The 23129-nt window shown below is 41.9% G+C and overlaps 1 protein-coding gene across 1 annotated transcript in view; it reads left to right on the top strand.

The window, feature by feature from the left end:
• atad2b (ATPase family AAA domain containing 2B) overlaps positions 1-23129 on the top strand; it is an 85239-nt gene that overhangs the window by 10083 nt on the left and 52027 nt on the right. The window contains exons 17-22 of the mRNA XM_071923348.2: positions 729-879; positions 3372-3558; positions 5071-5256; positions 18657-18792; positions 20336-20529; positions 21289-21448. Coding sequence (XP_071779449.1) covers positions 729-879; positions 3372-3558; positions 5071-5256; positions 18657-18792; positions 20336-20529; positions 21289-21448 — 1014 coding nt within the window. The remainder of the gene's footprint in view (positions 1-728; positions 880-3371; positions 3559-5070; positions 5257-18656; positions 18793-20335; positions 20530-21288; positions 21449-23129) is intronic.

Raw genomic sequence — 23129 nt, 5'->3', positions numbered from 1 at the left:
TCCCCTGTCTCACTTGTTGGTGTGCTCTCACACTGTCTCTCTGTTGGCACTTGGTAGAAAATTTGATATAGCTCTGGTCTCTGTCTTTCTCTCTCTCTCTCTCTTTCAATTTTACTTTGCTCTTTTGCATTTATTATCAGAATGCTTTATATCAACCCACACACACTCCACAGAATCTATGGCGAAACATATGCCCCCCAGAGTATGCAGAGGTGATAGTACAGAGAGCTGATAACCAGTCAGCCATTCTGCTAGCGCTTCACTAACTGAACTCCCACTCCAGTCAACGGGAGAGTGGTTACACTAGATTAGCCACATTGCGAGGCTTGACCAGTGGGAGATTTCTTGTGGGAATTGTATCTCTTGCAACCATTAATGACTTCAATTTCCCAGGGTGTCCTATCTCTTTAATAGCCCATTACATTTCTCCTAATAAGCCAGCTTTCTTTTTATTCTACATCTTTTTCTTTCTTTTTTTTTGGTGAAATTGCTGCTCTAAAGTTAGTGATAGGTTTTTTTTAATTGACTTTGTTACTTTGAAGATTGAGCTGTTACTTTGAGAATTTGGGAAATGGAAATGAGCTTTTCAATGCGTTCTGTGGATTGAATTAGAAATAACAACAGTAAATTGCTGCCATTCTGCCCAATGGTGCAGGGGAAAATGAATTATTTGTACTTGCACACAAACACACACACGGTTGTGTTAGCAGTTTTCCTCCCTGTGCTAGGCGGTGACAATCAACAGCTAGAAGAGGACTTGTACAGCGATGAAGACAATGAGGAAGGCTCTGCCTCCATCTATGACGTCCAGCCTGCTGCATCCCCAAAGACTCAGCTCTCCTCTTCAGCAACACACAGACCCTTCCTCCATTTCTCCACGTGAGTCCACAAAATCAGTTTTCACTGTCACCATGTGGCAACATTGCTAAGTGGGTTTTGGGGGCTGTTAAAGACCACAAGAGAAATAAGGCAATTGGAATCCATCCAGGCGAGGAAAAGACACAAAACATAAATTAGCATTTTAGACATTTAGCTGACGCTCCTATCCAGAGAGACTCACAATGAGTGAGCAGGTAGGGGTTCAGTTTCTTGCTAAAGGATATATGGCTGTTGATGGACATTTTAGCTGTTGGCATGGATCCCACTTGTGACCTTTCTGTTGCAGGACCGACTCCACTAGGCAAACTTGTCACCCTAATCTGTTATCTGAAGCAAATACTTTATTTGGAAGAGAAAATCCACACAAACACCTGGAGAACTCAACCAAGAAAACTACACTGAACAAAAATATAAACGCAACACTTTTGTTTTTGCTCCCATTTTTCATGAGTTGAAATAAAAGATCTAAGACTTTTTCTATGCACACAAAAGGCTTATTTCTCTCAAATTTTGTAAATCCATGTTAATGAGCACTTCTCCTTTGCCAAGATAATCCATCCACCTGACAGGTGTGGCATATCAAGATGCTGATTAAACAGCATGATTATTGCACAGGTGTGCCTTGGGCTGGTCACAATAAAAGGCCACTCTAAAATGTGCAGTTTTATCTTGAAAAAAGACATTTATTAGGCACTGAACTATGGATCTCACATGACTAGGGCTACAGATATGCATTTTTTGAAAACCAGTCAGTATCTGGTGTGACCACCATTTGCCTCATGCAGTGCGACACATCTCCTTCGCATAGAGTTGATCAGGTTGTTGATTGTGGCCTGTGGAATGTTGGTCCACGCCTCTTCAATGGCTGTGTGAAGTTGTTGGATATTGGCAGGAAGTGGAACACGCTGTCGTACACGCCGATACAGAGCATCCCAAACATGCTCAATGGGTGACATGTCTGGTGAGTATGCAGGCCATGCAAGAACTGGGATGTTTTCAGCTTCCAGGAATTGTGTACAGATCCTTGCAACATGGGGCCGTGCATTATCATGCTGCAACATGAGCTCTGGTGGACATTCCTGCAGTCAAAACTTGCGATATCTGTGGCATTGTATTGTGTGATTAAAAACTGCACATTTTAGAGTGGCCTTTTATTGTGACCAGCCCAAGGGACACCTGTGCAATAATCATGCTGTTTAATCAGCATCTTGATATGCCACACCTGTCAGGTGGATGGATTATCTTGGCAAAGGAGAAGTGCTCACTAACACAGATTTAAACAAAATTTGAGAGAAATAAGCCTTTTGTGTGCATAGAAAAAGTCTTCTATCTTTTATTTCAACTCATGAAAAATGGGAGCAAAAACAAAAGTGTTGCGTTTATGTTTTTGTTCAGTGTAGAAAGAGACATCACCCAAACCTTAAGTACGCTGACCTTGCTGAACCTATCAAACTGTTACAAAGTGTCTATCTTACAAGTATTTTTTGTAATACTTGTAAGACTTATGTTGGAATCAGTTTTGCCCACTGTGGTTGAGTTTGGAATACAATCTGAATTCAAAACATGGCAAATCCTGCTGTCGATGTACAGTTGCAATCACTTATTGTGGTGCCTTAACACCACCTTGTGGACACACTGAGTATGGCAGCTCCTGGTAGAGCAGACATGAGTCAAAAATAATAATGTTGAGAAAGTATTTCCATTGTTTTTTTGTTTTTGTTTTGGTAGCGATGGGGGTTGGGAGAATTTCCACTCTGTGTTTTTTTGGTCTCTTCTCCATTGCCAATTGAATTGGCTGTTTGTTTTTGCAATTTTTGTTATAATACATCATAGAGATTAGATGAACTTTAACAATCCCTGTAAGTAAAGGTAGCATCTATCTACAGGAGTCACAATACAAGGACTATGGTCACACTATCTTCTCTAACTAAACTCTAACTAAATTGTGACTATTGATATATTGATCTTGGTGGCTTTTGATTGCATTCGGAGCCACAGCAGTCTGTTAAATCCTCAATTTTAACATCAATATTGGTCTTGGAGATTTCCTAGATTGATTCATGCTGCAGAGTGCTGGAACAGCATAGCTAGTGTAATCATGTGAAGGCAGAAACTGTAAAGCTAATTGTAACCGATTTTGTTGTTTGTTTTTGAGTGGCTTGTTTGTTTTCTTTTGAGGCTAGATGATTATTTTATTTTAATCATCTTTACATCAGTCTGCTACAAATGATTGAATGCATTTGGAAACACTTTAGACCAGGGACTCTTAAACTTTTCTTCAGCCCAGGAACCAAATTGAGTTAATGTGGTGTTATTCCAGGACCCAGCCTCATTAAAGCATCCTGCTACTCTCATCAAGCAGAGACCCTCGGGAAAATGGGTCCGCCTGTTTTTTGGATCCTGTCCCGTACTTGATGAAATGTTGCTTTTAGACCAAACTCGTAGGCTGCGATGCTAAAGATGAGCTCTCCCCATCTCCTTCCCGGTTCCAGCTCCGCCCTCCAGCAGCCCACAGCATACCGACCTCGTCTGCTGCTGGCCGGGGCCCCAGGCTCAGGCCAGAGCTCCCACTTGGCCCCTGCCTTGCTGCACCACCTGGACAAGCTGCCGGTGCACCGCCTGGACTTGCCCACCCTTTACTCCGTCAGCGCCAAGACGCCAGAGGAGTCCTGTGCTCAGGTAACACACACAGGGATGCATGAGAAAACACAGACACACAAACACACACACAGGCACAGGTGCAGGTACCCACAAGGCCAAGTAAGTCAGGTTTTGAGGGGGTAAACGACTTGCATGTCTGATGTTGGACGACTGCCGTACAGCATCACTTCTCTTTGCACACATTCTTTCTTTCTCTCTGTTCTACTGCTTGGATGTTTGAATAAATACTCTTTTACTGTAGAGCTACCTGGTTGTCATTACTGGTCCCACAATTGACAAAACCTCTACTTCTACAACATGATTACTTTGTTTTTGTGAACTTATTAAATGTAGAGACCTTGGCTTACGCATACGCACTTACCTGCCCCTGTCAGACAGTGTTTACATGCTAATCATAAGTTAATAGGACTAATTTGCTAAAGTAAACAGTCTTCTGATTAGGGTTGGAAACAGAGACCCGGTTCCATTTAAGGAACCGGTTCCAGTGTTTCCAGAACTGACCGGATCGAAACACGCTTGCCTTATCGATTCCTGTTATCGATTTGCCTTTTTTCCCCCCAGTGTACTGAGACTCGGAGGGTGTTCGTTCTGTTCAGTTCTCAGTGACACAGGAGCAATTTCCTTGTAGAGGAAGTGAATAGCAGCATAGAGAGCATGGCAACGTTAGAAAAGAAGCGATCGAAAGTGTGGCTACTCTTCCATAAAGAGTCTAGTTTCTCCTCTTTGTTGCGATGTGCTTCAGCTATAAGGCAGTTGCTCCTGTGCTGCAGAGAACTGAGCACACTCTCCTCACTCCTCTCTAGCCACTCGCCCACTAAATGTACAGTTATGTGACATGTGTACAGTTTTGGGGGTAATGGGTATTGTGAGTAACACGATAATAAAACGGTACGGTATGAACAGTTAATAAATGTTTTATTCATTCGAATTTGGGATTGGTAGCAAAATTTCAATCGATTCAGTTAATGTTAAGGAATCAACATAAATAAAATCATATAAGTTCCCAAAGCTGCAGTACTTATATGATACGCATTCATAAAACTACAGTAACCTAGCCAACTAACTGGACTGGACTCCAATCCAACTGAAACTTGATAGCAATTGTGAGACTGGTTGTGATTTTTCTTATAAAAGATGTTGAATAAAAGTTAAAAGGGCATTAAGTAATTTATGACTTTTATCGACCTCCATTGTCGACCATGAAATTGCAGCAACATCAGCAGGTCTTTCAAAACAGACAGTACGGGTTGGAAAGTGAGTTTTGAAAGATGGAAATCTCAGCACCTGGCAAAGTAATTGTTGAGCCAATGGTAGTGATTAGCAGCCCTATCAAACCGCTGCAGAATATTATTGTCATTTTGTGCTATGGGACAGTAAAAATCTTACTTAATGCACCCTTAACAGTCTGCCAGCTTTTCAGTGGGGTAGATCAAGTGGTTGCACTTTGCTTTTAAACATAGCGGTTGTCTTCTATAAATTTCTCCATACAAATTTCAGCATTGTTTATGGGACCTGTCTGTATGCATGTAGGTTTTCCGTGAGGCCCGCCGGAGCATGCCGAGCGTGGTGTTCATGCCGCATATCTCGGAGTGGTGGGAGGCGGTGAGCGACACTGTGAAGAGCACCTTCCTCACCCTGCTGCAGGATGTACCCTCCTTCAGCCCTGTCCTCATCCTGGCCACTGCTGAGACTCACTACACACAGCTGTCAGACGAGGTAGGGGCAAACACACACACACATGCACACCTATCCTGACGTGCTTAATTTTACCCTGAGGCGTGTTTTATTTTTATTTTTTTTACATATTGCTGTTGATATTTGAGAGAGGAGGGTGTTAACCTTATGCCATTGTATGTGACGGTGGAGGCCAACGCATGGTCCAAAAGGTTTCTCTATCTGCCTCACCCACGCACGCACACACACACACACACACACACACACACACACACACACACACACACACACACACACACACACACAGTGTCACAGCCAAGGTCATCTGCTCCCACACACAGTTTTTATCTACTTTGGCTCCATCTCCCTTTCCTTGTTATCTGTCCCACTCCCCACTTTTCTCCCTGGGCTCCTTCATCCTTCCTCTTGGATTTATCATTCCCTTTCTCCAAGCCAAAGCAGAGTCGGACCACCCGCTGTGGGTTAGACTGGGGGGGAGGGATTGCAGTAGATTGAGAGAAATGTAGAGAAGTGGAGAAAGAGACAGAGAGAAGTAAAGAGGGGTGTCCTCTCTAGTCAAGCAACAGAAGGGCTTTAATTACGTCCGGGGGTTGGCAGCCCCATGTCTTCACCCCAGGACACACACACACCAAATCAATATGCCTGTGCAAGGTTTTTGTGTGTGTGTGTGTATGGCTGGTGTTTTGGCAGGGCATCCTGGCTGTGTTCCAGGGTGAGAGAGAGGCTCTCGGGATGATTCTCTCTCTGTGGTCGACTCATTAGCACCGAGGCACCTGGTCTGTTGCACCCATGGAGGGCTAAGCTCCTTTTTTTCACCTCCTGTAGTTCTTCACTTTCTAGTTTGATTTTTGTCTTGCATTGATTAATTTCTTTGTTTCTCATTCTCTTTTTACGTTTTCTTTTCTCTGTGTTTCTTCTTCCATTCCTTCTGTCATTCTCTTTATTTTATGTTCTGTGTGGTTGATAGCAGTTCCCAGGAATTCTCTACATTGCTTTAAGGCCTTCAACTCAAACATGTTTGTTGATTTCCATGCTTTCAACCTTGACACTGACTTATATTGACACATACGCTTTGAAGGGATTAAGTATAAAAAAGGAAGTTGTCACATCTCACTGACTCTTCAACCTCACACGGTATAACGATTGGACGAAAACATCTGGGATCGGCAATGGACTGAATCCATCACCGGCAGAAATTCCCTTGCCAGATTTTTTTTTTGTTTGTTTTTTTGCTGGCAGATTACCTTGATCTTATTGGGAATACATCACGACCTGATACTTGTTCATCAGTTTTTTTTTCTCTTGACTGTGAAGACTTGTAATTTAAAATATAAAAATGCCCCTTCCTTGCTCCATTTAAATGTATTTTTCAATTCAAATCAACATGCATACACCGCGTACATTGTGTGTCTGCCTGTTCCGTCCCCATCCTGGAAAGGACAAACACATCAGAGATTGGTTATATATGTGATGACAGTTGGTTGACAGGAGGATAATACACTATCGCCCAACCCTAGTACTGGGCCATCGCCCATTTGCTACTTTATTTACTCTGTGAAAATGCTCCACACGTGGCCTTTAGCACTCTCACCATTGACAATCTGGATTTGATGCTGGAAATCCAATCAGCCCTCCTTCTCAACTATGCCGACCTTCAGTGGATTGGCTGCCCACTTTAAATGGATTGAAGATTGATTTCTTTGAAATGTGCCATGACCTGTAGCTGCATTTGGCCCCGCAATGTGCTTCAAACAAGCTTGAGTTTAGAGGTCAGTGGTTTTGGGTTTGGCGGTGGCTGCTGTTCACTGAACCATTGATTCATTTCCAATCAGAGACGGAGTGACTCTGGTAAGGCTCCAAGACTTGGACTATTTATCTGTGTGGGTATGCCCTGTATACCCTACCTAATGAAACTAATGTTACTGAACACACAGGAGCCATGAGGAAAACAGACACCCACTCTCTCACTCACTCACACACACACACACACACCACATAGCTGATACTGCAGCCAGTGATTTTCTATGTAATGCAGACATGGCTACAAGCTCTTTTGTGGAGTAGTCAGTTAAGGACTTGTCTGTCAAAAGGAGAAGAGAACAGCCCTTGATGTTGGCTCAACATACCAAAGATGACTGAGTAGTTGGTCCCACTGGTACAGTGCCCCAGCTTATCCAGAGCGAGGCATTCAAAGACTATTTGCTGAAAGAAAGGATATGCACTTAAGCTGCCCACACATTCCTGCCAGTGCCTAGTATCTTGTCTTGTGTGGCTTAATTTTTTATTTTATTTTTTTTTTTCAGATGAGATTGCTCATCCCCTGTCTCAAGAGTTGCTCATTTACTCTGTTTGTATGGCCATTGTTTGAACAGAGGAGTTTTAGTCTTAATTTTCAGTCTCGGGCATGCTGCGGTCTATGGTGCTTTAAGCGATCTGGCCATCTCTGAGAGTGTTGTTTCACTCTCTGGCACAAACAACACAGTGACAGCTGCTGTCTCAGCTCCAAACCTCAGCAGGGAACAGGCAGCATCCCTCCCCAGCCAAAACTGCCGCTACAGGCTCGGGTCCAACTACACAGCCTCCCTCCCTCCCTTAACAGCCGTTCACTCTGCTTAGATTGACTTCCTTTTCAGAGGAGGAGAGATAGAAATGGCTAGAACATGTGATGGAGACATGCAAAAGAGGAGCAGTGAGAGAGACAGAGTGGCCCGTCAGGCTCGACTTCCTGGCGCTGTAACACTTTAAATGAAGTACATTATAAGGCATCATAAGTGCATTGAAACAGCATCAAGTGTATGTTGAATGTGTTGTGCTTGCACTATGATTTCACCATATTGATGTGTGATGATATATGATGCATTAAGAATCTGGTATCACAGTGTTGAGACTTATCAGCTGTCCTGTACAGTCTCCTCCAAAAGTATCCAGACTTTTGACTCTAGGTATATTTTGCTGTACTATTACAAAATGCTTTCATTTTGGATATTATTGTCTGAGATTAATGAAAAGTTTTTGTGGTGAGCGTGATAATGCCTAATTGTAGAAACTGTCCACCTCCCTTGTTACGGTAGAGCTGAATTGCCTCATGAGAAAAATTATATCAAACGATCTCATTTTTATAATATTTTACTCAAAATCTAAGCTGTAATAACTGCTTTAGACAATTACCACTACCACTTTACTGGATTCATCTTTTTGGTCCCTTACAGACGGCTCAGTGGGATTGTAGCTGTATGGTGAACTCTACCTCAGAACATTCAAGCACAAAATACATGTTCCCCTTGTTGCTATATTTCTAGATGAAGATGCTGCCCTAAATTTAGCTTAAATCCCCATTAACATCCATAGTAGTTCACAACAGCCTCAGAACAGTCATACCGTGTTCATTATGCATAAGAATGCATTGTATGATGTCCTGGTTGAAGTGTAATGCACCCATAATGTAATTTTAATGTGCTAATAATGCTTTAAGCCTTACAACACAAATACTACATTTAACGCAAATTAGGGTGGAGAAACAATTTGGATTTATAGAGGAAGACGCATGAGGAACTGAAGGGAAAAATGTCCCTTTTTTTTTTCTTTTTTTTTTTACAATTAAATAGAGTTAAAAGTACAATGGAGGGTGTTAATCAAGTTCAGTGATGTAAGTGGGTGGATGTGTGAGAAGTGCGGTGTGGGGATGTGTTATAGTGTAAACTAAAAGAAACAACAAGGCGATGCCAAACAATGAGGAGAGAATCTCAGCTCATCTAGGTTGTGGCAGGTCTTTAAGCCCTGGGGTATTATGTAATATAAATGATATTCGCTAATTTATTTCAGATCTTATTTTGTGAGAGATTTTAATTAGTTTTTGCTTTTTATCATTAACGTAGACAACAGACTTGTGTATCATGATAACTCTATATCAATATTTCAAAAGAATATGATTCTATTGAAAGACGACAAACAATAATATTGAATTATCACCCAGCCCTAGTATGTGAACCCATTCAACCCACACTTAGTGGTTCTGAGCTGGACCTTGAGGACAGGAATAGTCTCCTCAATGTCAGACCAGGACCTCTGCCAGGACTATTGAGGGGAAAAGTGCGCGTTTACTCCATGGGTGAGAGAATAGTTTGACGTCTCACATGTGTCTTAGGAGCTTCAAAAAGACCAGAACCTCCTAGAGCAGTGTGGCGTAACCCCACTGGCCATCTTCCATTAGTGCTTATAAGACATTCAGTTGCCTTAAAGAAAGCATGGCAGTGTGTGCATTGATCAGCAGGAAAATCAATAGTGACTCGCTGCACTTCTGAATGAGTACATTACTGTCTGTCACAGTGAACATTTTCAATGTGCTTTGTGAATCGCAGCACACCCTCTTAAGATGATTGTGATTCACAAAGGTTTTTCAGCCACGGCTGCTTTTAAGGGGATTAATTGAAGATGTTATTCACTTAAACTGTGTGTCATTGCCAACTCAATCTGTTCCTGAGGTAGGGATGTTTTTTCAGAAAACTGAGATGGAGATGGAGAAACAAGACAGAGAATGAAATAGTGCAATGGAGGCGGTTTTATTTTTGAATTTAAGTCCTTTGTCCCAGTACAGGATGTATTACTCTAGCAGAGCAGGAGTCTAGTTTGGTTTTAGAGTTGCACTACTGCGCCTCACTGATCTCTACCCCATTGTCTGTGTACATCTAGCTTTCTGCTCTGTAACCACTCCCTCCATCCATCCATGCCTCCCCAAATCTCTCCGATCCCTCCCTATATCTATACCCCCAGCAGTCTTGATCTGGATGCAATAGAATCATTGCCTGCTGTGTGCTACATACTCTTTGACAGCCCCTTCTCGCTCACTCTCTTCCCCGCTTTTTCTTTATTCCTCCTTTCTTTCCCCTTCCCTCCTGAGGAGAGTCAACAGACGGGAGAGAGAGAGAGATGCAGAGCAGAGAGAGGGAGAACAAACATGTCATGGAAAGGGGAGAGGATCGATGTGAAAGACAGATGGGGGGGGGGGGGAGGTATAAAGTGGAAAGTGGGTGCTTGGTCAGCAACACAGCTTCGCTTCGGAGGAGCCTTGAGCTCCATCACAGAACTGAACTGGGAACTTTGAACCCCCCTTAGCCGCAGCAGAGATGTACGCCAGAAATCAACCTTCACCAGCACTATGAGATAGTGAGTGGATATGCGGGAAAAGGCAGATGTATTTGTTTCAGTCTGGCAATACTGTAGCCTCATGTATCAATAATTGTAATGTAATAAATAGTCAAAGATGCTGAAATGTTGGGCCACAAACATCCAGTTAAAGACCCTGCACAAAAATCATTACTCTCTAATTCTGGGAACACACTGCACCAGTTTTCTTTTCTTTAACAATATATTTATTGATTTTTTTTTTTTAATAAACAAATGAACAAATGTAACACATACACGTAATGTGGCAGTGACACAGTAGACAATCCAGTTGGCATGAGGCAGTGACTCAAAATCTTGAACAGAACAGTTTCTTAATCATGTTCAAATAAAATAAAAAGTCAAATTCAAGTAAAATAACGCATTAGACAGACCATTTGGTTTTAGGTATTTTAATTTTGAAGTTCCACAGATTCTTAAATCAAATTCAAAGTTGTGGAATGTCAAAGAAAAAGAAGAAATGCAATCCAGTAGAACCCCATACATCCCCGTCCTCACATTACACCTTTGTTTGGGGATATACATTACAAGATATGACCAATGCGTCCTCTTTCTAGAAAGTCAAACGGCCCCCATATTTCTTCATATAATAGCATTTTCCCTTTTAACAATGTAGGTAAGCTTCTCCATCACAATACATGATGACAATTCCTTGACAAACTGGCTTATGCTTGGTTCGGTCATACTTTTCCATGTCAGGTCAATAACCTGTCTTGCCTGTAATAGGCATAGGTCTATCAGAGTTTGTTGTTTCTTGTTAACCATGAAATCCTGCGTCTGAACACCAAGTATTAAAAAATTGAGGTTGAATGGGATATCTGATGAAGTTATGTTATTCATCATTTGGAGCCCCTCCTTCCAGAAATCCTGTTTTTTATGGAATTCCCATAGACACTGTGTTTCTTTGTACTGGCTACACTTATTGCACAGGTCTGGAACATTTGGATGGAATTAGTGACGTTTGACAGGTGTTACATACATTCTTAAAGTTCATTTGTATTGTAAAAGTTTAAGATGAGTGTTAATAGTTTGGGTTTGTCCATTGAGACATACAGTATATCTGATCATTCTTCTACAAAAATATCTTCCTTCGTAAGACCCTCCTCCAGACAGCGAGTCTATCTTCAGAGGACTCAAGTTCATGTTCAGGTTTATTTATATCGCCCTTTATCACATGCATGTCTTAAAGGGCTTTGCAGAGAATGAGCCTAACTAGATCTAACTGATCAACAATCAACCATAGAACAGAATGATGTCGGACAAATGTCAGGAAAAGCACAAGACACACAAAAGCAGATTTTAGCACAAGGCACACAAAAGCAGATTTTAGCAAGACATAACAGTCTAACTATTCTCCATAGCCTCGTCCTAAATGATCTACAAGAATGCAACAAATCAGAGATGCCTGCCCCTTATTGTGAGGATGCTTCAAGGTTATGTCCTCTAATGGTGAGAGAAAAGGCTCAGACAGACAATTATTGTGTTGACAAAATAAAACTCCTCAATGTACAAAAAAATAAATAAATGTTTTTGAGGAATATCATATCTGTACCAGTTTTCTACTCCCTACCAGCTAGATAAATTTGGGGATATCAGGGCTGAACTGAGGAGATTTGCGGGCAGATGGGATGGAGAATCGGAACAAATTGTCTTAGCAGTGTGATATTGTTGAGGGATGAGTCCCGTGCTTTCTCATCTGGCTGCAGACTCATGGGAGCCCTCCCAATTACTTTAAACATCTTTCATTTTTACGCCTCAAATCTGGACAAATGTGCCTGTGGTGTGAGTTTGTCAGTAATCGTAGAATGGATAATGACAAGTTAGCTCAACAAAAAATGCATTACAAACCGCACTTCGGGATATTGGCGGCAATAATAGCAGTGCTGTATATGTTATTGAGGTAATAAAACGATCTCAACTCGCATACATAGCATAGGTTTGGCTTGATGGTGTAGATGCATAAACAGCGATGCGCAATGTATGCTCTAATTTTCTGTGCACAAGATTAATATAGAGCAAGTTGCTGTTGGTGACTATGATCAGATTGGAATTCTCTAATCATGATTAATGACTGATGTTTTTTATGGCCTGTCCAATTCTTATTTTTCTACAGGCGTTATACTATGCAATCAAAATTAATTTGAGAATGATATGAGAATATTATGAATATTCTACATGTAGGGTCTCTCTCTCTTTCTCTATTTACATGTTGAACGATTATATTGATACATTTTGTGGCCATTTTTTTTATCCTAAACCAATATATTGACAATTTTCAGACTTTTCCTTTGTAGCAGCAGCAGCTATTATGTCTCTAAATAAACAGGAGACACATTTCAGTGGGAGATAAACTATACATTGCTCCCATTCTAGATGTTATGTAGCCAGGACAGGGTGGGGTGCTGCAGCAGACTTTGGTCTTTTTCCACTGATTATACTGGATTTTGTAACAACCTTTGAGGTGATTGCCATGTTACTTGGAGGTGTAACACAAACCCCAAGGCAAAGTTTGGACGGTTTGTACAGTTTTGTGCTTGTTGGATGTCATCTGGTTTGTAATAAAAATCCCAAATTACATAAAATCCATTTTATTTTTACCACTAAAACAATGTTTTTGTGTTTGAACTCAACAAACTATCAGCTGTATCATCCATTAGTTGATCCAGTCTTACCTCAATTTAAAATGTCAGCTAGTCTTTCAGTCTCGAATATCCATGATCTCAAATTCAAGCACTAGGCTGCTGGTCTCTCCTGTGAGCAGTCTGGTCAGCTCAGCTTCTGCTATGCTCATGCATGCTTTAGCCACATGGGGTGACAGATGGAATTAGAGATGAATAAGCTGCACACTGCCCACTCAACATCTACGATTGGTCACATTGTGAACAACTGACAAATGTAAATGGGAGTCCTCAATTTGATACAGTGGGTGTTCAAAATGAAATGAAATGAGATTAAATTTCAGTATTGCTGAATTATTTACAATTGTTAATCCAGGAAGCTAAAATTGAGAAATACAAGAAATACAATCATTACTGACACCAGGGGCCAGATGCATAAAACTGTGTAGATTCAAGACTGCAAATTTGTGTATGCACCAAATTGAAACATGCATACGCAGTCTTTTCCCAAGATTTATAAAACCCTGCTTATGTGGTGTTAACACCTCTCTGTTGTCTCAATCATTGTGAAACTGTGCGCATGAGCCTAATGCCCCAATTAGTCATAAGTGGATGTCAACACACCTCTGTTTAACCTGGTTTGGACATAAACGCCAGTCATCTTCATGGGCCAGAAAATCAGATTTGTTCTCTCCTTAGTCTTGCATTGGCATCCTCTAACGGCACCAAAGCAGCCATTATATTGTTCTGAACAGCCATTATTCACTGCTATATATTGTGAGCCATAATAGGCTATGGATTGATCACACATGAGTAGGTATAATTTATGATCCGATGTGCGTTACTCTTATTCCCACATTACTGTATGATTTGGGTGACAATATGTAAACCTATTTACTCACGCTAGAGAAAAGGATGTTAACAAACGCATCTATAAATGTTATATGCAACTCTAATGAGACCTAATACCATGGTGTGCTGAAAAGATTTAGGTTTCAAATAAGATGTTGCTCAAATTCCAATTTCTTTGACATTATTCTTCTCTTTGCCACATTGCTATATCACACTCAGCTCAACTCACTCATAAAAACATTCTTTTTTATAAATACCAATTTCTGTGTGGAAAGTTGCGTATGCATTCTTTTTGTGTGTACGACTCATTTATGCATTTGGCCCCAGATCAACTCTGAAATGCATCCTCCCACACATCTCTATGAACGTCCCCTTGACTTTGATTTGTGCCAAGTGTCTTATCACACCTTTATAAATGCTGTGTTAATACAAATATGGGCCCTTCCGATGTGTTAAAAATGAGCGCACATACACGCTCATACATGATGATACGTCAGCACATTGAGGTCCATCAGCAAATAGGAAGAATCCGTCTCCACTCAATCTGTATTACCTGCAGGCAACAAGTTGACAGAATAAGAAGCAGGTATGCTTGAACATCCTGAATAAAGCAAATACATCTAGAACACTGGTATTGTCCTGGGTGCCTTTGTGTTGATTTATTCAACACTAACAACAGCAGAGTTAGCCAAAGCAGAGTCTGGAGGATGTCCCAAAGCTTTGCTGAAGACAAATGACTTAAAGCTCTGTTGACTTTGGATGGTGGGGTGTTGGGTACTGGTAATAGACAGGCATACATTGCTTTGGCAAGTTAGCCCCCTCACCACAACCACCACCAAGAGTCTAGCTAAGATGCTGGCTTTACTCTTGTGCACACACAGACACACATGCAGAAACATTAAAGAGTAACTAAACACCAAACCCAAATCTGTGTAAAGCTTGACATCTGATGGTAAAAAGCATGCTACTGAAATTGCCATCTGCTTTTGGCTGATCCTTGGTGCCAGATGATGTCACCTTCTATAGAGTACAACAGGTGGTGAGTTACTCTTTAAAGTTACTCTTTTAAATATCAAAACCCACATTGACCAGCTATGTGGAGCAGTGCTTAGTTGTGTTGTCTTTCCACTTATACTTCATCTGAAATATCTGAAGCATTTTTCATCTCATCAAGATATTGAGTAATGGCTCTGTCTGGACTGTGTATAAACTCATCGGGATGCAGATTTAATTTTCAAAATCAAAGGTATTTTTTAGTGAGGGTAGATAACAAAGTTGCATGCCCACAGGTCTGAGAAGCATAGACATCCTAGAGCACGTTAAACGTCGGGACATTTTAACTCGGAGTGAAAGTTGGAAGCTTCAGTAACAAACTGACCCTAAAAGGCAACAAACAACAGAAAAACATAACTGGTTTAATTGCCTTTCTTCAGACTCTGTTTTTATCCAGTTTATTGGAGTATTTCAGTCAACGGTATCATTAAAAGAGAACACTAGCTAACTTCTTGCAGTCATGTATGCTATTCTGTTGGCTCAGGACAGTTAAATCAATATTTGTAAACCTGAACAACTCTTGCTCCAAGCTAGAAACCACTGACTAATCCCCGATGCCATCAAAATGTACAACTTGAATGAATGTTTCAGGTTTAAACCTAAAATTGATTTTATTGCAGTGATGGGTAGTCTGAAATAGGAACTCTTCCCTCAATGGAGCCGCATCACAGTTTAGGGGGAAGGACAAATTTTTCTTATTTCTGGCTATAGCAGACAGTAGTGAATATTTTGTAATACAAATTGATCTGTGCTGTGACACAGGATACACATATGAGTGCTGAAATCCAATGATGTAACCGCCATTGTTTATTTTGAGGAGGGGAGAACACAACAATCCAGCAGGGATGCACATCAAAACACTGCTTCGTGGCCCGCTCGATAGGGATGGTCTCGAGCTGATTGCAAGCAGACCCTCAAGCAGTTTTTTTATAAGTGAGAACACACTCGGAATAACGACAGGAAAATAGCTAGGGAGTTCTGTATTTGGAAAATCCACCTTAAAATGGAATTCACTTTTTTTAATGTTCGTGGGCTAGATTTGTGAACAGAGAACTAGTCTGCCCCAAATCTAGAAATATGATAGCTAAGAAACTCTTGATGATAAAATGACAGTAGCAGATTGACTTTGTGCACACAGTGAGACAGTGTACGGGGACAATAGCAGATTTACTGTTTCATGATACTTGTGCGAAGTCAGATGCACTTTGAATGGGAGAACTCTCTTAGGATGTCACATTAAATATCTGACATTGATGTCTCGATGATCATCGAGACATGCACGGATGTAATATTTGGGATCGCTTGTGTGGTAGAAAGCTAATTTTTTTCAGGCAATATCAGGCATGTGGTCACCCAAGCCTGCCTCTGTCAGCACATCTATTTTAGCATGTGACCTTGATGATGATGAAGCTGCCTCTTGGCAAATAGACTGAACAAATGTTCGAGTCTACCCTATTTTTGCTCATTATGGCAAATGTAGGTTGTTGACCTGCTCTTGTGCTTTTGTTTTGTGACTGTTGATATCACGACAACAGCAGTTTACATCAACAAGCCAATAATGTCATTCAACAACAGTCAATAACAACATCAGTCGGTCAAGTCAGATACAGACGATAAGAACAGCCCAGAAAAGAAAGTAGTCCAAAGTGTCAGTAAGCCAACACCAGTCAGTAAAACACTAAAACAGTCGACAGCACCATTAGTCGAGTCAAAATAACAGCAATCAAAAACAGCAGTCAATAAATGGCCAATGACAGTTTATACCAGATAATAACATGAACAAAGATCAGTTTTTCTGTTGCAGTGGTGCAAGACATGGGCATCAGGTCAGTCAGTCAGTCATCAGACACTTCCTTCCTTGTAGTAAACAAGGTGATCATTAAATTGGTGATTTCCCACTACTGCACACTCCCCCCATTTATGTGCATGCAATGGTTTCTCCCAGATTATAGTTGGCAGTGCCAACGCTGATCAGAGTAGTTGGTCTTTGACTAACTAGTTTAACAGTGTGATTGGCTGATCTCTGATCCCTGATTGTAATGATGCATTTTGTGTTACAGTACCTTCTCACAGCTAGTCGGTGCCAGACAGTTGTTGAGATGTCCCTCCTAGGGCTGAAACTATTAGTCAACCTAATCGACTACGTCGATTACGAAAATATGTCGACGTGGATTTTTATCATTGACGCGTCGCATATCTGTACATTTTCAGGCTGTATCAGGGCTTCATACAGTCAGTGATGCAATAGGTGGCAGCAGTGCTTAAAATGTCCAGCTGATCGACATGCAGTAGACAGGCAAAGAAGATGTTTCCCTAATGGAAGATGGCTGAAAATACCATGGAAAATACCACCGGACCTGCGGGACGTTCAAAGAAATTTACTGCGAGACCGCGAGTTTCAAAAGTCCGGGAATTTTTCAGCTCTAAAGCCAACAATACAGCAGAGTAAAACCCCTGTAGAGTAGAAACTGATAGTAGTTGGTGAGTAATGTTGTTTATGCTACCTGGCTGTCAGTGATGAGTAACGTGACTACCTGATATGTGCTGTGCTGGCTATGGTTAGGTAACTACTGACCTGAGAGGATAAATATAACTGACAGCTCTCATCTCCAAACAAAACTTTTTCATAAAACTTAAAAGCCATAAATCCACAGTCTGCTATTTTCTTTGCCACTAAATTAATGTTTATGTGAAGAGTATTTTATAATTTTGAATTAAACAAAGGCGCTCAAATAACAGTTACACAATGTTAAAGAACAAGCCCAAAGTTAAAGAACAAGCCCACAGTTAAAGTAGTAAATTCATCTGGTCTCTCACCTCTACTTGTACACAGAGAATCCATGGCATTTTTACAGGCATGAAATTACTGAATAAAATTCATCAATACATTTCTGTATTATCAACACCTAAATATTATTCTATCATAACATACACAGGTGTATAGATGATTTTCTCCTTGAAGCCTTGACAGAAAGCATCCTCCACCTGCTCCTCAACGACTTGAGAGCTCAATAAAGCTTTCAATGTTGAGCCGCTTGATCCAGTTTTATTTTGTTATGACTCATGTAACTAAGAAAATAATTGTTAGATTAATCGAAAAAATAGTCAACAGATTAATCGATTAATCAAAAAAATAGTCAACAGATTAATCAATTACCAAATAATTGTTAGTTGCAGCCCTAGTCCATCTATAGTTCATTCTGAGGTAGCACCTTATAACACCCTCTCACCTCGTGTTAAGTGATCATCATTCACCCGATGTTACAGGCTCGAAACTTTACAGTCGTGGCAAGTTCTGCAATGACAGTGGCTAATCTACCTGTGTGAAAAAACGGCAACAATTCGAGCTTGCAAGGCAATTTTGCGTAACAGATGTGGAATTTAATAAGTTTTGGGCAATGCTAATGAAACATTTTGGCAAACTATGGCTACTATGTTATGATACTGAAAGACAGCTAACCTACCAGAGCGTAGCAATGTCGTAGAGTGGATTTATTCTTGACAATTTATTGGGTAAATGATGTGGCTATCCTGATCCCCTAGTAACTTTGCCTACAGCAACAGTTGATGCCAGCTAGGCACCATGGGACTGTACACCATCTGTACTTGTTCTATGTTTTACTATTTTGTTTCTAGTATTAGAAAAAGGCACTTGACTGACTTGTTGACTGACTGGCTTGTTATCGACCCATTGTGATTGTTGTTTTCTCCATGCAGGTGAGAAGTATGTTCCAGAGGACCTATGGGGAGGTGGTGACGCTGTCTCCTCCAGGAGAAGAGGACAGGAGGAGCTTCTTCTCTGACCTGCTCCTGGTCCAGGCTGCCAGGGCTCCGCCACGCCTCAGGAGCACAGGTACTCAGTCTATTCACGCACGCAAGATGAGATGGTTATGACTCATCTCTTATTTCGCTGTCAGTCCTAGAGGGCAGTATTGTCTGCATATGCTTCCTTCCCTCCTGTTCTCAATCTTGCCCTGAGTCATCTTTGAATTCAGTTCGAGGTAGAGGAGCAGATGCCACCTAATTGGTATTGTGGAGGGTACCTCCAGTGGGTGTACCCAGTTCTCAGTTTGAAAGGAAAGACCTTTTTGGTTTAAGCTTTAGCGGTTGTAGCTCAGATTTTATGTTCTGCCTTAACCAAGCTTTTACTTTGTGACCTTGTTACAGTCTCTGAAGTGTGTTGGGGGTCTGGGGAGGGGGGATGATGAAATCTCCATCTCTATTCCAACTGGTATGGCCTCTTTCTGGCTCCTCTTACCCAAGTAACACACCCACTGGAGCTGGAGACTTCATCCACCACTTGGTTTTTACTGTTGAGGTTGACATGTTTTTAGTCGGTATTGGTTTAATTTCACTTCAGATTGAGAATAGAAGCGTACTAATGCCAGGTGCTGAGGTGCTGCACAGACAAGCGTAGGATTCGCCCAGTGTGAGGCCTGTACACTCCTGGAGTCCCCCCCCCAACCCCTCCACCCCACCATCACTTCTCCATCCACCCTTCCGACTACCCCCTGCCGTTCCCCCAGTTCTCAGTGCTTCCCAAGCTATCCGTTCCAGCTCAGTGTGAGAGAACTGTCCACCCGGCCTTTCAAATGGAAATGGTGCCCAGCGTTGATCCGCCGATTCCTCATTGATGCGAGGTAGGGGTCCCCCGCTTTCCCTGCCCGGTGCTCTTCGGGGGTTCCTGCCTGAATAAGACAGCAGTCTGGCTTCCTGCAGAGATGCCGGCAGAAAAGCAGGGAAAGGAATTGCCATGAGAGGACCTGGCCGCTATTAGCCATAATTAGAATCAGGGTTTGGATTGCTGCTAGCGAGTGCAGCCGCCTAAGGTGCCGTGGAGCCTTCGTAACGATGCCGGCAGATGCCTGGGGCTAGGACTGGGGCCTAGGGGGAGGAGGAGAGGATATCTGCTTGCCTTGCTTCATCACTCTGTCATTGGCCAGAGGCTATCCCTTAGTGTATTTCAAAAACTGTGTGTGTGGAGGGGCTTAACTGTCTTTTTCTTCAGTTGCAAGCATCTTGAATTATGTTTTCTTCCTCGGTATGAACATTTTTTTTTTATTTTTTTTTTAGTTTGTGTCTGCAATGCTGTCAAAAGGAAAAGGTCAGGGGTTAGGTTTGAGATGGACCTTCTAGTTCTTCCAAGCAATGCTAGCTGTATGTGTATATTTCTTTGCATAGTGGGTAGTGTGAAGTGATTTTGCCCCCAGCTGAGGTCTTTCGTGTTGTGTTGTTTTGCTGTGGGCAAACACACAAACTTTCTTTTTTTATGTCTCTCAATCTCTCTAGGTATTTTGAGGTCTTGACCACAGATGGAGGCTTTGTGAAAAGTTGTACTTAGTTAGTCTACGCCACTATCTATCCATCTCACCTGTCTCCCTCCTCTCACCCAACAGAGAGGTGTGAAGAGGCACTGTTGGTGGCAGAGGCTCCGGGCCCCAGAGTGCTGTCAGCAGAGGAGCAGCGCCGCCTGGCTGAGCAGGAGGAGAACACGCTCCGGGAGCTTCGGCTCTTTCTCAGGGACGTGACCAAGCGCCTGGCCACTGACAAGCGCTTTAGCATCTTCAGCAAACCAGTTGACATCGAGGAGGTAATGGGGAATACACTCTTAGGTTCTTACTCAGTGTGTGCACACATACACACACACACACACACACACACACACACACACACACACACACACACACACAGTGTTTACTCTGTAATTTTATGCAGCTGTGGTGCTTGGGGGGATCATTGTAGTTTTGTCCCATATCTGTCGCTGTTCAGCTCCAAGTTATTTTTCAAGTTGAGGTTGCAGTGCTAAAAATGTTTTTAATCATAATAAAATCATTACTTCTAAAACATTTAGACTGCATTTATTTTAGTTTTAGATGACGGTAAGACTAAATTACAATGCTAATTTTAATTTCACATTTTCTCTAGCAGCAGTGGTAATTTCCCTGATGTGGAGGCAAACCGCTGCAAAATGAATACAGAGAAAACACTGCACAAAGCCCTGTAAGGCCCTTTGAGACATGCTTATAATAAAGGGCTATATAAATACACTTGACTTGTCTTGCACACGGGCATACACACACGCACACACACACACACACACACGCACACACATATTCCTCCTAGGTCAGATGTTCTTACACTTTTTCAGCCTTGGCACCCAGATGAGAAATTTATTCTCTCACACTGGGACCCAAGCTAATTAAAACTTATTACTGGTCTTGTCATATTGGGACCCACCAGTAATATGCCCACAACCCACTTCTGTTCCCGACTCATAGTTTGAGAAAGCTTGACATCTAGACATTTATGAAGTTGAACTAATCAAACTGACTGTGTGTGTGTCTCTCAGGTGTCAGACTACCTGGAGGTGATTCGGCAGCCCATGGACCTGTCCACGGTCATGACCAAGATCGATACCCACCAGTACCTGACAGCCAAGGACTTCCTGGTAGACATCGACCTCATCTGCAGCAATGCGCTAGAGTACAATCCTGACAAGGACCCCGGAGGTAAGGAGGGAGACCAGAAACAGCATGTGGGCTTGCGCATGAGTACACGCATGCACACATACGCATTGCACATTAAGGAAAGACACATGAATTACATAAACATGCATGTGTACACAATTCAAACACGCACACTCCCACAGACGCATACATGCACACAAACATAATCACAGCACCTGTGCCACTGGGAAAAAAATGGTTCTGTAGCTATTGTAGTGTTCCATTAGGCTGTCATTGTGTGAGTTAAAAATAATTAGATTTAACACTTAATGACTTATGAAAAGTGCTCCCAGGCAGTGGAATTACAGAACTTCAAATTGGTTTCCTTCAACTTGGAAATTCAAATGAAATAAAGTGCATACAGCCCCCACTGAAAGTAGCATTGCCACAGCTTAATTCATGTTCTGTAGCTCAGGAAGGCTGCATATGCATGAAAATTTAATTGTCTCTCTTGTCTTGCAATTTGAACCAATTTTTGTACCTCATTCTCCTCCTCTTCTCAGCACCTTTTCCATAGCCAAATGTGGGCTCATAATGAACGCTGGTACACACGTGCACACACACACACACACACACACACACACACACACACACACAAAGAGGAATGTTGATTATGAGGGCTTACAAATCAATTAGAATTACATGTATTATTTAAGTAGGGCCTGTGTTCTTGTTTGCAGGACAGTGAATAGCCCATTTGCCCATTTGAAGAGATACATGCATACACATTCACTGTTCATGAATTATTTATCACTGATGAAAATTAACATGGAAAATTTGGAAGAACTCTTGAGGGGCTAGCTTGCGGCACAGAAAGAAAAAAGGTACTTTCTGCCAGAATTGAATACTCCACACCAATACTGTGATGTTAATTGAAAGCTGGATAGGTCTACTTCAAATCACTCAATTGAAATTTTGATTTTATTTCTCGTTGTGTGTGTTTAGTCTCCTTTGCCATCCTCCCCAGGATATAGTTGCCTGATACTAAAGGGAAGCTATTTCCTGCCAGCCCAAATGAATAAATCATATCCGTGTCTTTGCAGGCGGAAGCCTGGGTCATTTGTTTGAATGCAGGGTCTGCAAATGATGCACTAAAGGGGAAAAATGCAATTAGGCAGTTTAATAAAGAAGACTAACGAAGCCTCTTGCCTGCTCATCCACTGCTTGGCCCAGGGAATATGGCCCCGCACAATTACACTGCTGGGGAAGTTCTACACCAGCTGACAAAGTGCTGGGAAATAACCTCATTATGCCTCAGTGGGATATTTCCCCCTGTCCTTCCTATCTCTGTCGTTCTCTCCTTAACATACATGCATGCTATCTCCCTTGTCTTTCCCTCCCCACCTACCCAAATAATCACTTTATTATATAAAAAAGAAACCAAATTTTTCTGTGCTACACAGTGTGGCTCATTTACAAATACTTCCCTATTGCTTGAGGAAAATGGCGGTAACAACTCTGACTATAAGGGAACAAGTAGCCAACAACGTTGTGTGTCAATGCGTCCTTGTTTGTTGGGGAGGGGGGAGGGGGGGTTAGGCAGAGCCTATAAGGCTGCTGATGAGCCCTCAGCATCCCACCTGGCCCTTGTCACCTCTTCCACTGACAGACAGGCGTTCTTGCCGCTGTAATGCGCTTGCATGTGCGCACACACTCAAACACACTGTGTCAATAATAAAGCACA

This window comes from Centroberyx gerrardi, chromosome 18 (assembly GCF_048128805.1).
Source record: "Centroberyx gerrardi isolate f3 chromosome 18, fCenGer3.hap1.cur.20231027, whole genome shotgun sequence".
Classification (NCBI taxonomy): Eukaryota; Metazoa; Chordata; class Actinopteri; order Beryciformes; family Berycidae; genus Centroberyx; species Centroberyx gerrardi.
The sequence above is the reverse complement of the archived record's forward strand: the minus strand, read 5'-3'. Positions and strand labels throughout refer to the sequence as shown.